This window comes from Ornithorhynchus anatinus, chromosome 20, assembly GCF_004115215.2.
Source record: "Ornithorhynchus anatinus isolate Pmale09 chromosome 20, mOrnAna1.pri.v4, whole genome shotgun sequence".
Taxonomy (NCBI): Eukaryota; Metazoa; Chordata; class Mammalia; order Monotremata; family Ornithorhynchidae; genus Ornithorhynchus; species Ornithorhynchus anatinus.
In genome coordinates this window covers 5,610,313-5,627,821 of record NC_041747.1, presented here as the reverse complement: position 1 = coordinate 5,627,821, position 17,509 = coordinate 5,610,313, and the positions used below count along the sequence as shown (strand labels likewise).

General features: G+C 47.1%; 1 protein-coding gene across 2 annotated transcripts in view; it reads left to right on the top strand.

The window, feature by feature from the left end:
- Window positions 1–15,021, top strand: part of SMAD9 (SMAD family member 9) — a 40,323-nt gene extending 25,302 nt beyond the window's left edge. For both annotated transcript variants that reach the window (XM_039914983.1, XM_001510726.5), the window contains exons 3-7: window positions 4,781–5,035; window positions 7,045–7,155; window positions 8,133–8,354; window positions 9,744–10,000; window positions 14,781–15,021. In XM_039914983.1, coding sequence (XP_039770917.1) covers window positions 4,781–5,035; window positions 7,045–7,155; window positions 8,133–8,354; window positions 9,744–10,000; window positions 14,781–14,924 — 989 coding nt within the window. In that variant the 3' untranslated portion in view covers window positions 14,925–15,021. The remainder of the gene's footprint in view (window positions 1–4,780; window positions 5,036–7,044; window positions 7,156–8,132; window positions 8,355–9,743; window positions 10,001–14,780) is intronic.
- Window positions 15,022–17,509: the final 2,488 nt, after the last annotated feature.

The window sequence follows — 17,509 nt, the reverse complement described above, 5'->3', positions numbered from 1 at the left end:
TGTCAGGACTCTGCAGGGTCAAGTAGATTTCAAATCATTCCTCAGCAAGATTTTGCTTTCAGACTTTGTCAGATAAAGAAACAGATTCAAGTTACTAATCCCCTTTAGTGTATCCTTTCCTTCCTTCCTTCCTTCCTTAGATTTTTCTCGGCAAGAAAGCTGCTCTTATCTCCATCCGTGTCCAGGTAATATTGCAATAATAGAAGTGCCGACCAGGAGTGAAATCGAATGGGTTTTGTAATATTTGTTATTCCACGGTACTATGCTCCTCCTGTCTCACTTGCGGCAAAATGCTCTTCTTGTTCATTAACTCCTTCTTACTAGGTTGGCTGGAGCTTTCTCATTTTCTTCTGAAACTGTGGGCAGTTGCTCTCAGAGCACTCTAATAAGTTGGTGGGATCCCAGCCCACAGAATAAAGGTTCAGTTGAACAAGACGTGAACAAGTCAGGAAGCCGCCTGGCCTAGTGAAAGAGTGTGGGCCTGACAGAAGAGTTAGGTTCTAATCCTGACTCTGCCAAATGCTAGCAGGGTGACCTTGGGCGAATCACTTCACTTCTCAGTGCCTCAGTTCTCCTGTTCTCCCTTCTACTTACACGATGAGCCCCATGCAGGAACAAAGATCGTGTCCAACCTGATTAACTTGTGTCTACCCCAGCGCTTAGAATGGCGTTTGACACATAGTAAGCGCTTAAAAAATACCATAAAAAAGACATAGTTTCCTCAGTGACATAAACCTACCTGCATGTCGTAAAATGCACCTTCTCTGTTTTCATAGTTCAGACTGTAAACATCCTCGGTCCTCTTAACGCTCTCTTATTCTGTCAGTGCCCCACAACACCTGGGTAACTTCGTCTGCTTTTATTTTCAGTCAGTTCTCAACAAAATACCACTAGGCCTGGAAGTATAGGACATTTCATCAGAGAATGAAAGTCTTCCCATTCCCGACTCCTATTAGCTCTTTGGGATTGTAGAGAATTTGGAGCTGTTCCACAAGACTATAAGCTTCTTGAGGGCAGGGATCATGCCTACTTGCTTGGTTGCACTTTCCCAATCCCTGTGAAATAAAGAAGGAGTTATTTCCCTTCCCAATCCCTATGTTATAGAATTACGGATAAGGGCCTCTGTGCTCTGAAGTAGATTTCATTTTAGAAACTCAAAATGGCAGTTTATCATTTGTCCTTGTAGGATAAACAGATAAACGTGAAATCACACAAAGGTCTCAAGCCTTATTACACTTTAACACCTGGGATTTAAGAGTCAGAACGCTTGGGAAAATACACCTTTGTTAGTATGGATGTGAATACATTTGTTTGCATTCTATAACCAATACAGCGGAGAAATATGTCACTAGAAAAGAATGCTGATTTCGTAAGTGCTCCTGGCAGGTTCCAGTTTAACTTATAGCTAGTGGCCATTCCAATTAGTCTTTATTGAACGATTGGCTACATAAGAAGCCATCTTATGGTTCACCTCTTACTGGCTTTTTTTTCGGAGTGTAAATTTCCCTTCAAACTGAAATGTTCATGGAATTGCCTGTTGGAGAAAAGAGGAGGGATTATTCTTGTTTATACTCCCGCCTGTCTGTTTTCATTTTAAAGACTTCCTTTCCCCTATTATTTTGAATTTGCTGTGCTTCAGGGTGGATGGTAAAGGGATAAGAAATACCTGTTTTCACAGAAGGGAAAAAGGTCCTGTAATGGTAACTGGCTAATGGCGAAATCGAATCACAGTGCTGTGGTCCAGGCACTCAACTGAGAAGAATCTTATTTTAATCTATGGGAGCCGTCGAATGCCAGGAGAATGGTAGCCTCTGGGAGTTAACAGACTCAGCCATTTTAACTTTTTCAGGGAAAGCCAGAGAGACAAGAATGTTCATATTTCACATCCTTCATCGTGGAACCCTACTAGCCAGGGCCCATGTGCAGATATTTCACTATTCTGCTGTATTTAAGTTGAATTATTTCCAGGCAAAGCACTTTGGAAATTGCAGATGTGAGGAGAGAGAAAGCCTAAAAGGAGGGGTTAGGGTCACTATTTTTCAGGTCTCTTAGGCATCCAGCCCTGTTGTTTGTCCAGTGGGAAGCTCTGGAAATCAGGAGAGCTAGGTACTATTCCCAGGTCTGCTGGGAGCTGGCTAATGGGAGCAAAGACTGGTTAAGCATTTGCCAGTGTGTGGTACCCCTACCCACCTTCTTGTTTTTTGTACTTAGGACCCCAGCATAACGGTCTGAGAAGCAGCCTGGCCTAGTGGAAGGAGCATGGGCCTGGAAGTCAGAAAATCTGGGTTCTAATCCCAGCTCTGCCAATTGCTTGCTGTGTGACCTTGGGCAAGTCACTACTTAGCCTCTCCGTGGCTGTTTCCTCAACTGTAAAATGGAGATTAAATCCCTATTCTCCCTCCTACTTATTGTGAGCCCCATGCGGGATGGGAATTGTGTCTGACCTGATGACCTTGCAACCACCCCAGTGCTTAGAACAGTGGTTGATACAGAGTAAGAGCTTAACAAATGCCATTAAAAAAAGCAAAAACTGGTAGGGATGATTATTTTGAGTGGCACCCCGCAAGACACAAGCTCTATAATCAATTTTTCCATGCAGTTTTTGGTCCCATATTTTCAGGTTCCTGATGGGAGACCTCACTGATGTCAATTAATAATGATCATTATTATTATGATTATTACTATGGTTTTTGTGAAGTACTAACTGTGTACCTTTCCTCTCCACCCAAACGGCTACCTTACTGCTACAGGCTCTCGTTATATCCCGGCTAGACTACTGTGTCAGCCTTCTCTCTGATGTCCCTTCCTCCACTCTCGCCCCGCTCCAGTCTATTCTTCACTCCGCTGCCCGGCTCATCTTCCTGCAGAAACGATCTGGGCACGTCACTCCCCTTCTTAAACACCTCCAGTGGTTGCCTATCGACCTCCGCTCCAACAAAAACTCCTCACTCTAGGCTTCAAGGCTCTACATCACCTTGCCTCTTCCTACCTCTCCTCCCTTCTCTCTTTCTACCGCCCACCCCGCACACCCTGCTCCTCTGCCGCCCACCTCCTCACCGTCCCTCGGTCTCGCCTATCCCGCCGTCGACCCCTGGGCCGCATCCTCCCGCGGTCCTGGAACGCCCTCCCTCCTCACCTCCGCCAAACTGATTCTCTTCCCCTCTTCAAAACCCTACTTAAAACTCACCTCCTCCAAGAGGCCTTCCTGGACTGAGCTCCCCTTCTCCCTCTACTCCCTCTATCGCCCCCCCTTCACCTCTCCGCAGCTTAACCCTCTTTTCCCCCCATTTCCCTCTGCTCCTCCCCCTCTACCTTCCCATTCCCTCGGCACTGTACTCGTCTGCTCAACTGTATATATTTTCATTACCCTATTTATTTTGTTAATGAAATGTACATCACCTTGATTCTATTTAGTCGCCATTGTTTTTACGAGATGTTCTTCCCCTTGACTCTATTTATTGCCATCGTTCTCGTCTGTCTGTCTCCCCCAATTAGACCGTAAGCCCGTCAAATGTCAGGGACTCTATCTGTTGCCGACTTGTTCATTCCAAGCGCTTAGTACAGTGCTCTGCACATAGTAAGCGCTCAATAAATACTATTGAATGAATGAATGAATACCAGGCACCGTACTAAGCACTGGGTTGGATACAAGTATATCGTGTTGAACATAGCCCCTGTTCCACATGGGGCTCACAGTCTCAATCCCCATTTTACAAATGAGGTAACTGAGGCCCAGGGAATTGAAGTGACTTGCTCAAGGTCACACAGGAGACAAGTGGTGGGGCGGTGACTAGAACCCATAACACGCTGACTCCCACACCGAGGCTCTATCCACTACACCATGCTGCTTCTTTCTCTAAGCAGCCCCTTTTGCTCCAGACATAGAACAGGAAGACTGCCTTTAAGTCACATTCCAAGTGGCTGTTGGCCTAGGTGATAGCCAGCATCTAAAGAAAAGCAAGATTCCAAATATCTACGACATACCAGTTGTGTGTGATCATGGGCTGATTAGTAATTAAGTCATTGAAATGTCTTATTTAAGATATTAAGCACTTTCTGTCCAAGCAGGTGGGGTGTTCTTATTTCAGCACTGCTGCAGAAAGCCAGTTGATGGGAGACAGTAGCCTACAGGCCTTGGGTGGTCCCCAGAGGGAAAGATGCTATTCGAGCAGTATTATGGCCTGGTGGAAAGAAAGTGAGACTGGGAGTTGTCGAGACACCTGGGTTTTAATCCCAGCCCTACCTCTTGCCTTCTGTGTGACCTTGGGCAAGTCACTTAACCTGTCTGTGCTTCGATTTCTTCAACTAAAAAATGGGAATGACACCTGCTCTTCCTCTGTCTTAGTGAGTGAGCTCTCTGTGGATGGAGACTTTGTCTGATCTGGTTAGACCATGTCTCTCTCAGTGGTTAGTGCTTAATAAATACAATAAGCCTTCTTTTCCTTTTTTCCTCTTCCTCCTCTTCTTCCTTCTCCTCCTCTTTCTTTTCTTCCTCTTCCTCCTTCTCCTCCTTCTTTTCCTCCTCTTCCTTCTCCTTCTCTTCCTCATCCTCTCCCCTCTCCCTCCTCTCCTCCTTTCTCCCTCTTCCCTCTTCTTCTCTTCCTCATCCTCTCCCCTCTTCCTCCTCTCTTCCCTTCTCCCTCTTCCCTCCTCCTTCCTCCCTCCTCTCTCCTCCTTCCCACCTCCCCCTCCAACCCAATCGGTTGCTGTTTTACCACTTGGTAAAAGACCGAGATGGTGAGCTCTAACTCCGGGTTCTGCCTGTCTTTTTCTCTCCTAGTGCTTCCACCCGTGCTGGTCCCAAGACATAGCGAGTTCAACCCCCAGCTCAGCCTCCTGGCCAAGTTTCGGAACGCCTCCCTGCACAGCGAGCCCCTGATGCCACACAACGCCACCTACCCCGAGTCCTTCCAGCAGCCTCCCGGCTCCGCCTTCTCCTCCTCTCCCAGCCATATGTTCATCCAGTCACCCAGCACCATCAGCTACCCAAACTCCCCAGGAAGCTCTGGGCCTGGAAGTCCCTATCAGCTGACAGGTCAGACCGAATAATAATAATAGTACTTATTAAGCACTTACTATGTGCCAAACCCTGTTCTAAGTATTGGGGCTGATATAAGTTAGTCAGGTTGGACCCAGTCCCTGTCCCACATTGGGCTCTTAATTCTCATTTTACAGCCTGCAGTCCCAGATATAACTGCACTTTGTTCGTTTGGTGACTTGGAAGGCACAGGTGGGAGACATCCCTTCCATCCCCCACTTTCTGGATTCTCCCATGCCCCTGGGCTTCTGTTTGGATGCAAACGGAGAATCCACCCACCATCGTATGAGGCTGAGTTCCCTGCTGCACAATGTTAAAATGAGCCCTGGCCCCCGACTCAGATAGAAAAGCCCTGCGGCAGAAAGTCAAGGAGTCCAACCAGTGCTCCCTGGAGGATTCTGGTTAAGCCTAGTCCTCCTCCTCCTCCCCCTGACACCATGGCAGGGGCCAAGAGACCTCCCGGTGGATTTATTCTTGCACCTCTTTATGCTGACGGGGCTATGAATGGGGCACAATTTGAGGTGCATGACAACCTTGGGATCGGGGTATGTTTTCTGAGCCGAAATCCCCGGTGGACTCTCTGATAAATAAATACCATCAACCTCATCCTCATAGCAAGAACTGAATAAGTACTGTTGATTTAAACTGTTTTATGCATTTTGGAAAGCACTTCCAGGCATGGGCTAAGGTGTTCTCTGCAATGCAAGGAGATTGGTGTGAGGGGGGGCCTGATGTAATTTTCTTTCATATGCAAAACACCTTTTTTATCTGAGGTTCACTGAGAGCCGAACAGATTGTGGCACTTTTGTTCAGTCTGAAAAGATCAGAACCGGTCAATATGGAAAGGCTTCCCAAGCGGAGATGTCATTTAAATTCACAGAGACATGATGGGTGTCGACAGGGTGAATTTGTCAAGGGCTAAATTAAGGATTTTAGAAGGTAGTTGAGAACAAATGTGAAGGGAGGAAGCCATCACCTCCATGCATCCTTCATGGCCAGTGTTGGGGTAGAATGGGTCATTGGTCAGGGCCAACACTTGGCCGGAAGGGAGGAGAGAGAATTCCTGTGGCTTAGTCTCTTCACATTAAGGGACAGGTACTAGATATTCATGGGAACCAAGGGGAGAATTCAGCTGAAAGGCCAAATCTTGTTCTATGTAGTAAGTGCTTAACAAATACCACAATGATTATTATTTTTCTAATTGTTTGAGCACTTGACCTCCTGTCATTTCAGCAAATCTGTCACTGCCCGATAAACAGAATGAGAACCTTCCTTGTGGCTAACAAAAGATCCAAGAATAACAAAGTGGTTTAGTGGCAAGAGCACGGGCTTGGGAGACAGAGGAGCTGGACTCTATTCCTGGTTCTGCCACTTGCCTGCTTTGTGACCTTGGGCATGTCTCTTAACTTTTCTCTGCCTCAGTTTCCTCATTTGTAAAATGGGGATTTCATTCTATTCCCTCCTATTTAGGCTGGGAGCCCCATGTAGGGCAGGTCCTCTGTCTGACCTGATAGCCTTGTATCTAACCCAGCACTTAGTACCGTGTTTGGCATACAGGGGGCAGCATGGCGTCGTGGATAGAGCATGGGCCTGGGAGTCAGAAGGTCATGGGTTCTAATCCTGGCCCTACCACTTGTCTGCTGTGTGACCTTGGGCAAGTCACTTCACTTCTCTGTGGTTTTGTTACCTCATCTGTAAAATAGGGAGTGAGACTGTGAGCCCCAAGTGGGACAGGGACTGTGTCCAACCTGATTTGCTTGTATCTACCCCAGCACTTAGTACAGTTCCCAGCACATAGCATATGCTTAATAAATACCATAATTATTATTATATAGCAAGAGTTTAATAAATACCATTAAATTTGTCTCTCAGAATAGCATCAGTCCTGAAACTGCACTATCCCTAGGCTTAATGATCTAAACTACCCTGCAGAAGTTTGGATGTGCCCATCTCCTTGAATTTCCCAATTTGGCTGATCTTCCTTGTGTTTTATTGTTCTCTTGTAGTTGATACACCCCCGCCGCCTTACCACACCACAGAAACACCAGGAAACCAGAGCGGGCGGACTCTAGATCCGGCAGCAGACAGTCACTTAGTTCTCTCATTGCCCAATGGAGGTAATCCGCGCATGATGAGTTAAACCACGGCTACTTTTCATCATCCAAAGAAAACAAAAGGTTGCAATTTAATGGCCTTTTAAGTTGCGGGATGATATATCTTTAAGGTTCTTCTTTTTCATCTACTTACTTCCGAAGCTTCTGGCCCCTGAGAAGGAGAGAGAATTGGTTTGGTATCACCTTATTCCTCTGTCCTGTGAAGTGCTTGGCAGAGTATGGCAGTTAGAAGACCGAATTGCTGTCCTCAAGGAGCTCACAGTCTAGGAGAATGTATTCGAGGGAGGGGCAGACAGTGAAGTTTGCAAAAACCACATCAGTCAATCCATCAATCAGTTGTATTTATTGAGTGCTTACTCTGTCCAGAGCACTGTACCAAGCTCTTGGGCAAGAACAATAAAACAGAGTCGATAGACACATTGGTTGCCCGTAAGGAGCTTAAAGTTTCTCGCGTCAGGTACTGGCCTATCTGTGCCCCTCACATATCACTTCCCAGAGCCTATTTTGAAGTCAGAGGTTGACTCAATAGGAGCTAAGATTTTGTGCATTCCCCCAATGAACAAAAGTAAAAAAAAAAAAGCCTGTGCCTGGGAGGGCAGTTGTTTTCATGACATTTTGACATTTCAGCTCTCACGAAGAAAAAGGACTCTGTTTCCTTCAGGATGCCAGGCCTCTGAAGATTTTTTTTTGGTTAGTTGGCTCAACTCTAGCTCTTGCAATGATACGAACGGGGCCCATAATTATTCAGGAAGTGATTGTTCAGCACACACGATTTCCCGTGAAATGGTGAAACCAGAGAAAGTGCACAGCAGCAGAATCTGCCCAGCAAATAGTTTGCAGCAGGTCCAAAAGAACACGAAACCCAAGTGCTAATGGGTCCGGGGAGGGATTTGGCAGAAGTCCAGATGTATATGGTCAATCAAGACTCAGGGGAAGATGTTTTCAGTGCCTGATATGCCCTGTGATGTGCTTTCCCTCAGATTTTCGGCCTGTGTGTTATGAAGAACCACAGCACTGGTGCTCTGTTGCCTACTATGAACTTAACAACCGAGTAGGGGAGACTTTCCAAGCCTCTTCTCGAAGCGTCCTCATAGATGGATTCACGGATCCTTCAAATAACAGGAATAGGTTCTGTCTTGGACTTCTTTCTAATGTAAACAGAAACTCAACCATAGAAAACACCAGGAGGCACATAGGAAAGGGTAAGAGTAATTGTGTGGTCATTTGTAGAAGAGAGAAACTGGAAACTGAGAAGCAGAATGGCCTTAGTGGAAAGAGCACAAGGAGTCAGAGGACCTGGGTTCTAATCCCGGGCCTCTCATTTGCCTGTTCTGTGCCCTTGGGCAAGTCACTTAACTTATCTGTGCCCCAGGTAACTCACCTGTCAAACGGGCTTAAGACTATGAGTTCCATGTGAGTTCCACTTTAGACTGGTTCTAACCTGATTAACTTGAATCTACCTCAGTGCTTAGTACAGTGCCTGGCACGTAGTAAATGCTTAACAAAGACCATTAAAAACAAAGGAAAAAAACCTTACAGGACTGGTACATCCTGACATTAGAGTCTGTGTAGCAAGCATAGGATTAGGAATCAAGAAAGGAGAATTCTGATCTGGTTTCTTCCACTTTAAAACTGCAAGGCCATTCAGCCCGTCGCTTAATCTCTTGTGCCTCGATTATACTTTCTGTAAAATGGGGGTGATGATTGTTCCTCCCATCTCAGGCAGTGCTACAAAGTGCCGCCGACTCATTACAAGAAAGGAGGTGGGTAAAAGCAGGGAGAATGATGAACAGGCCTCGGGGTGGAGAACTAGTGCAGAGGAATGGGTGATGGTGCCAGAGGGTTGCCAGTTGTGTTCCGCTGGGTCTTGGAGGACTGAATGGATGTGGACATAATGCCACAGGAATAAGTCACTGCCACGAGAGCTGTGTGGTAGAGGCTGTGTGATACACAAGAAAGTAACTTAACCTCTCTGAACCTCAGTTTCCTCATCTGTAAAATGGAAATAGCGTTTCCATGTGGGAGGGAGTGTGTCCACTTTGATGATCTTACATCGATTGATCAATCATAGTTATTGAGCACTTACTGTGTGTAGAGCCCTGTACTAAGTGCTTGGTAGAGTACATTATAACAGGTTTGGTAAATATGTTCCTTGTCCACAAGGAGATTCCAATGTAGAGATTTTAATAATAATAATAATTGTCGAGTTTGTTATTACTATATTCCAGGCACTGTTCAAAGCACTGGGGTAGATACAAGATAATCAGGTTGGACACAGTCCCTGTCCCACGTAAGGCTCAGAGTCTTAACCTCCATTTTGCAGATGGGGAAACTGAGACACAGAGAAATGAAGCGACTTGCCCAAGTTCACCCATCAGACAAGTGGCGGAGCCAGGATTAGAATGCTGCTTCTCAGCTGTACCCCAGTCCTTAGCACAGTACTTTGGCACGTGGGAAACCCTGACGAAATTGCCAGAATAATAACAACAGAATCGATTTGCATCACCTCACAAAGGAATCCTTTGTAAAATCCTGTCCGACAACCTGCTCTGGGGTTTCGGTTCACCTGGTGCATGTCTGTGCCTTCCCAGGCGTCCACCTCTATTACGTTGGGGGAGAAGTGTACGCGGAGTGCGTGAGCGACAGCAGCATCTTCGTCCAGAGCCGAAACTGCAACTATCAACACGGCTTCCACCCGGCCACGGTTTGCAAGATCCCCAGCGGCTGCAGCCTCAAGATTTTCAACAACCAGCTCTTCGCCCAGCTCCTGGCTCAGTCCGTGAACCACGGCTTCGAGGTGGTCTATGAGCTGACCAAGATGTGCACCATCCGAATGAGCTTCGTCAAAGTAAGGATGTCTTTCTTCTTGGTTTTTTTGGTACTTGTTAAACGCTTACTGTGTGCCGACGACTATACTTTCTTTGTAGCCGACTGTGAAACGAGCGGAAAAACCCCTTTTAACAGCTGGAGTTTCTCCTGGCATTTTTTGTGGCTGGCTTTCTCCTCAGAAGAGAACAACAAAGGATGCAATAGTAGTAATAATAAACAGCGAGGCTTAGTGGAAAGAACACGGGCTCGGGAGTCAGAGGGCGTGAGTTCTAATTCCGGCTCTGCCACATGTCTGCTGTGTGACCTTGGGCAAGTCACTTAACCTCTCTGGACCTCAGTTACCTCATCTGTAAAAATGGGGATTAAAAAATGTGAGCCCCACGTGGGACAATCTGATTACCCTCTATCTACCCCAGTGCTTAGAACAGTACTCAGCACATAGTAAGCACTTAACAAATACCATTATTATTATTATTATTAATAAAAGTATTTTATTAAGTGCTCCTGTACTAAACTCTTACAGAGAAATGATGCTCTCCCTGACCTCGAGTATCTTACATTCTAATAATAGTGATAATTATGATATTAAAGTGCCTTCTATGTGCCAAACGCTGTACGGGGGTAGATACAGGATTATCAGGTTGGACATGGTCCCTGTCCTTCACAAGGCTCACAGTTGAAATAGAAGAGAGAACAGGTATTCATTTTACACATGAGGAAACCGAGGCACAGAAAAGTAGCGTGACCTGCCCCTGACGAAAGGTAGGCCCCTCCATAGCATTTTTCAGTCTAAAGTGATTAATGTGTCAGAAAATATTTTCTACTTTACCAGCCCTAGGGTGGCCAGGAGAGGGCAATCCGTTCCCATTTAACAACCAGAATTAAACACTGCTGTGGCTATTGCTCTTCCCCCAAGCTGCTGTTCTTTCAGGTAACAATAAACTGTAATTAATGCTGCACACTGTAATGAGGGACATGCACTGTACAAACTCAGAGTTTTAATCTGATTTCCTCAGGTTAATATGGTGAACTGTGGTTCTGAGTTTCTTTCCCTGTATCTTTGACGTTGGAAAAACGGCATAATAACCACAGAGCTTGCATAGGGCTGACTAGAACATTTTCGTCTAAAATCCTTTCCAGATACAGCAGCATTAAAAAACCAACAACATCCTAGGTACTTGAGCCCCAGAAATCTCCTGATTGTTAATGACGGTAGGGCCAAGGAGAGAAGGTGGAATTTAAAATGAAAAAAGACTGTTTTAGCCAAAGAGATTCTACTTTTTCTAGTAGTGAACCTCCTATTAGTTTGGCTCTGAAATTGAAGGAGTGATTGGTTCAAAACCATCTCCCCCTGAGGAGATGCTAAGCTTAAGTGGCAAAGCACAGTGGGAGAAACAGCAGATAATTTACTACCTAGCTTGTCTGCTCCTGAAAGACTAAGTGTTAACTGTCATTTTTTAATGGTATTTAAGTGCTTATGATGCGCTAGGCACTATACTAAGCACAGGGGGAGATACAAGCTAATGAGGTTGAACACAGTCCTTGTCCCACGTGCGGCTCACAGACTTAATCTCTGTTTTACAGGTGAGATGACTGGGGCACAGAGAAGTGAAGTGACTTGCCCAAGGTCACACAGCAGACAGGTGGCCGAGGTGGGATTAAAACCCAGGACCGCTGACTTCCAGGCCATTGCCCTTTCCGCTAGGTCACACTGCTTCTGTAATGCTGACTTTGCAGGTCCCAAATTCAGATATCTTCATCCAAGTCGCTATTTTAATTATCTTTCTGTCCTTTAGAAAAAACAACTCTGTCCATGGTGAAAATAGCTAGTTGATTAGGGTGCTGATCTCTCAATTAGTAAATACAGGGTAGATCTCTATTACCAACCCTGGCTTGGGCTCCTGAAAGCCCCCTTGTTTGGTAAAGCTGTGGGGCTCGTGGGATAAAAGAGGTGCAAGATTTGAGCATAATGACTAGAGTTTAAGGAGGTTTGAGACAGCAAACATGAATTTACATCCAGATGTGAAATGATTTTTATTTTAATACTGTTATTTTGTTATAAAAGTACAAAAAAGACCAGAAAAATTGCAGAAAGTTCTAGGTTATAAAACCATCTGTGCTGTCTTCACAACCAGCTCATTAACTTTTTACTTAGAGGTGGTGATTAAGGGAACAGTCATCATCGTCGCCATTATCAGTGGTATTTATTGAACACTTATCTTGTGCAGAGCACTGAGTACAGTGTGACAGAGTTGGTAGACACATTCCCTGCCCACAGTGAGCTTGCAGTCTAGATATGTACGTAAGTGCTGTTGGGGCTGAGGGTGGACAAATATCAAGTGTCCTGAAGTCGCAGATTTAGATGCTTAGATGACACAGAAGGGAGAGGGAGCTGGGGAAAAGAGGATTTAATCAGGGAAGCCCTCTTGAAGGAGATGTGACCTTAAAAAGTTTTTGCAACCTGCACACATTGCAAAACTTGCGCCAAATGCCAAAGTCCCCAAAGATTGAAAGGAAAAAGCATGAAGCATTGTGTCTGCATCTTGACAGCGAGAAACTGAACGGATCGAGAAACGGGAGGAATGGAGGCTAGGGGAAGGGGTGGGAATCACAGGAGGTGAACAAGAATTCAGGCAATTTGGAAGAACAAGGAGCCGGCTTGTCGTTGTCCCCAGAATCAGTGGTTCCTGCATATTCGATACTGAAATAGCCAAAACGGCATGCAGAATATTACCAGGGGCCGGGAAGCCGGGTACCTCTGGTGTGAAAGTCGGTGTGTCGTCATCATCCCCAGTTGTTGGGAATGCTTCCAGCCTACTGGAGAAGCAGCATGGTGCAGTGGATAGAGCATGGGCCTGGGAGTCAGAAGGTCATGAGTTCTAATTCTCGCTCTGGCACTTGTCGACTGTGCGACCTTAGCCAAGTCACTTAACTTCTCTGGACCTTTCATTCATTCATTCATTCAATAGTATTTATTGAGCGCTTACTATGTGCAGAGCACTGTACTAAGCGCTTGGGATGAACAAGTCGGCAACAGATAGAGACAGTCCCTGCCGTTTGACGGGCTTACAGTCTAATCGGGGGAGACGGACAGACAAGAACAATGGCACTAAACAGCGTCAAGGGGAAGAACATCTCATAAAAACAATGGCAACTAAATAGAATCAAGGCGATGTACAATTCATTAACAAAATAAATAGGGTAACGAAAATATATACAGTTGAGCGGACGGGTACAGTGCTGTGGGGATGGGAAGGGAGAGGTGGAGGAGCAGAGGGAAAAGGGGAAAATGAGGCTTTAGCTGCGGAGAGGTAAAGGGGGGATGGCAGAGGGAGTAGAGGGGGAAGAGGAGCTCAGTCTGGGAAGGCTTCTTGGAGGAGGTGATTTTTAAGTAAGGTTTTGAAGAGGGAAAGAGAATCAGTTTGGCGGAGGTGAGGAGGGAGGGCGTTCCAGGACCGCGGGAGGACGTGACCCGGGGGTCGACGGCGGGATAGGCGAGACCGAGGGACGGCGAGGAGGTGGGCGGCAGAGGAGCGGAGCGTGCGGGGTGGGCGGTAGAAAGAGAGAAGGGAGGAGAGGTAGGAAGGGGCAAGGTGATGGAGAGCCTTGAAGCCTAGAGTGAGGAGTTTTTGTTTGGAGCGGAGGTCGATAGGCAACCACTGGAGTTGTTTAAGAAGGGGAGTGACATGCCCAGATCGTTTCTGCAGGAAGATGAGCCGGGCAGCGGAGTGAAGAATAGACCGGAGCGGGGCGAGAGAGGAGGAAGGGAGGTCGGAGAGAAGGCTGACACAGTAGTCTAGCCGGGATATAACGAGAGCCCGTAATAGTAAGGTAGCCGTTTGGGTGGAGAGGAAAGGGCGGATCTTGGCGATATTGTAGAGGTGAAACCGGCAGGTCTCGGTAACGGATAGGATGTGTGGGGTGAACGAGAGGGACGAGTCAAGGATGACACCGAGATTGCGGGCCTGCGGGACGGGAAGGATGGTCGTGCCATCCACGGTGACGGAGAAGTCTGGGAGCGGACCGGGCTTGGGAGGGAAGATGAGGTGCTCAGTCTTGCTCATGTTGAGTTTTAGGTGGCGGGCCGACATCCAGGTGGAGACGTCCCGGAGGCAGGAGGAGATGCGAGCCTGAAGGGAGGGGGAGAGGACAGGGGCGGAGATGTAGATCTGCGTGTCATCTGCGTAGAGATGGTAGTCAAAGCCGTGAGAGCGGATGAGTTCACCGAGGGAGTGAGTGTAAATGGAGAACAGAAGAGGGCCAAGAACTGACCCTTGAGGAACTCCAACAGTTAAAGGATGGGAGGGGGAGGAGGCTCCAGCGTAGGAGACCGAGAATGATCGGCCAGAGAGGTAAGAGGAGAACCAGGAGAGGACAGAGTCCGTGAAGCCAAGGTGAGATAAGGTATGGAGGAGGAGGGGATGGTCGACAGTGTCAAAGGCAGCAGAGAGGTCAAGGAGGATCAGAATGGAGTAGGAGCCATTGGATTTGGCAAGAAGGAGGTCATGGGTGACCTTAGAGAGAGCAGTCTCGGGAGAGTGGAGGGGACGGAAGCCAGATTGGAGGGGGTCTAGGAGAGAATGGGAGTTAAGGAATTCTAGGCATATCAGTTACCTCGTCTGTAAAATGGGAATTAAGACTGTGAGTCCCACGTAGGCCAGGGCCTGCTTTCAACCCGATTTGCTTGGATCCACCCCAGCGCTTAGAAACAGTGCCTGGCACATAGTAAGAGCTTCACAAATACCACAATTATTGTTATTATTATCGACCGGACTTTGGTGTGATTCTCTGTCTTCCAGGGCTGGGGAGCAGAGTATCATCGCCAAGACGTAACCAGCACTCCCTGCTGGATTGAGATTCATCTGCACGGACCCTTGCAGTGGCTGGACAAAGTCCTAACGCAGATGGGCTCACCCCATAACCCTATCTCGTCCGTCTCTTAGCACTCCTCTCTCCCGCTCCTCCTTTAGAGAATAGATGCTATTGCAGGCAGTGGCTTATATCATTTCAAATGTGCAATTAACTGAAGTTTCTAAGTGTACGTACAGTGTCCTGTCTGTTTTTTTTTCACCATGTCTTTGTGCTTTCTAGTCAAAGCGATGCCCGTACAGTCGAGATTAGAATTAGTGTTCTGTGCCGTATTAAGAAGCAGTGTATTTTTCTGAGGGATGAAGGGAGGGGACCGCTATAAATAATATATGTAGGGTACAGTGAAAATCAACTCCAGACTGTCTTATCCGTTATAAGCTTCTCCTGGGTCCTGGGCTCACCGGGTATTTTTAATATGCAGTCAATTTATAGTTGCAGCGGCACGGAGTCAAAATAACTTCGATCAGATCGTTAGGTATTTCAAATGACTTCACTTCTAGTGCTGCGGGCAAGGACAAGTCAAGCATGAAAATGAATTCCATAAAGTTAGCCACGGAGGCATTTTTGTTGTTGTTGTTTTTGAACTTAAAGTCCCCGTAGCCAGACTATTGTGCTGACATCAGTGGAACAGTGAAAAGGGGCTTGTGCTTTGACTGGAGAGAGGAGAATGAATTGTGAAACCCAGAGGGATGTTCCATTTGGATCCTCCATTGAGAAGGTCTTCCTGAGAGCCAAGAATCTTGGAGAAGAAAAAAACAAGAAAAGAACCAGAGTCTGAGATGCAGCAGAAGTCAAGAGATGAGATCCTGACTCCTTCAGATGGGAATGGTAAGATCCTCGGCCCTCTTTCCCAGAAGACTGTTTGCCCTGGAGACTCTTTATCTGTAGAATGAGTTAGGGGCGGGGCAGAATAATGTAGACTCCATGGGCTGAAAAATAGGCTGTGGCTTCAGTTTGCTCAGCTCCCATCCCTGGGTTACAGCCATTTTGAGGTGGCCATCCTCTTGGCCCGGTGTATTTATTTGATACAGAGCAGAAGTAGCCCAGCTGGCCTGCCTCTTTTGCCCTTCTGCCCCTATCCCCGTCGCTCAGAGCCCGTTGTAGAGATTTTACGGGCTCCGCGTGAGCGTGGCAAGTTTCACTTCCACACGAAGCATGCAGGATGGAAGGTCCACACACTCACTCCCCTCAGCCTATTAAACACAAAAGCCTCCCCCCTTAATGCCTCCCGTTTACCCCCACCCTCATTGCAGCTCTTTGAAATGTCGGTTTCTTCGTGACCCTCCTTCCCTATCGTCCCCCAGAGTCACCCCCTTCCACTCCCTGCCTGTTGACCCCCACCGGCAGGGGCAGACATGGCAACGCAACAGCCATTTGGATGTTTTTGGTTTTTTAAGATTTGTGTGGGGGCTTTGATTGTGGGAGTGAGGCCAGTCCAGCGGGAAGCGGGAAGCTTGAGGGGAAGAGCTGGGGGGTGGGATTGCAGGGCAGTTAAGAGGAACGGGCGTTTCTAAGACCTGTGTGGAGAATGTGGTGAAGCACATTTGTCAGGATGGGACTCCACGTTTGTCAGGAGGCATGTTTGTCCACTGTTCTCCTTCCGGAAGTGGGATTTGCCACAGTATCACGCACCCGTTTGATGGCCCGGGGCAAGTCCCTAATAAGGAATTGGCCACTTAAGGGGGAGGGGTAGTGATCCCGCTCCACAAAGTTCTTTCGGCCCAGTCAAGTCCGGGAGGGGTGGGCCCCGGTATGCTGTGACCAAACGGGCCTCCTCCTACCACAGAGGCTCCCGGGGCCCTGGAGACTCAGAGCTGCCAGCTCTGAGCAGTCGCCTACTTTATCCACCCCTAAAACAGGCTCTGCTGTTCCTCTTCTTGTCTGCCCCACTCTCTCTGCTCCCCAGACCCGGCCCTCTCTGTAGTTAAACCCTAGCCAGGTTTCCTGGTGGGTATGGGATCTCCAGCCCTGGCCCTTCTGGCTTTCCACCTTCTTCCTGTCCCCTCCCCTCTGCTCCAGCTCCACTTCATCACTTCTTCCTAGGAACTAGAGCACCAACGGTCTCAGAGTCGATGTATATTAATGTGTGTGTGTTGTGTGTCAGAGAGACATGTCTCATGTATGTCTCAGAGAGAGAGAGAAAGGAGATGTCTTCCCTCGCTGTTGTTCTGGCAGGGCCGGGGGAAAGAAGCCTCTGTCTTATGCCTGATCCCTTAACTTCACGTGAGAAAAACCGTCACAGCTTAATAGTTTTTCCATAAGTATTAGAAGTGCTACTGAACAACAGAACATTCTTACTTCCATAATCATTCATTGAGACTGTTTCACATTCCCTGATTAGGAAAGATGGGGATTTTCAAACCTTAGGTACATCATGTTAAAAAAATGAAAAGAAAAGAAACCCTCCCACCAAGCCCTGCATCTGTTCAAAAAGATAATTCACACATTCTTTAATGACTTGTAATGTTACGATGGGCATTTATGTATGTAGCAGAAGGCACTTCAATAAATCAACAAGTTACTTCCTTTGAATCTTGTTTGAATGATTCCACTGTGCCGTGGCTGATGATTGGGGCAATCACCACAACACCTCCTTGAGCTGAATTCCCAGCCCCAATCATCCCAGCTTTCTAATGAGACCCCAGAGTTTCTAATTGTC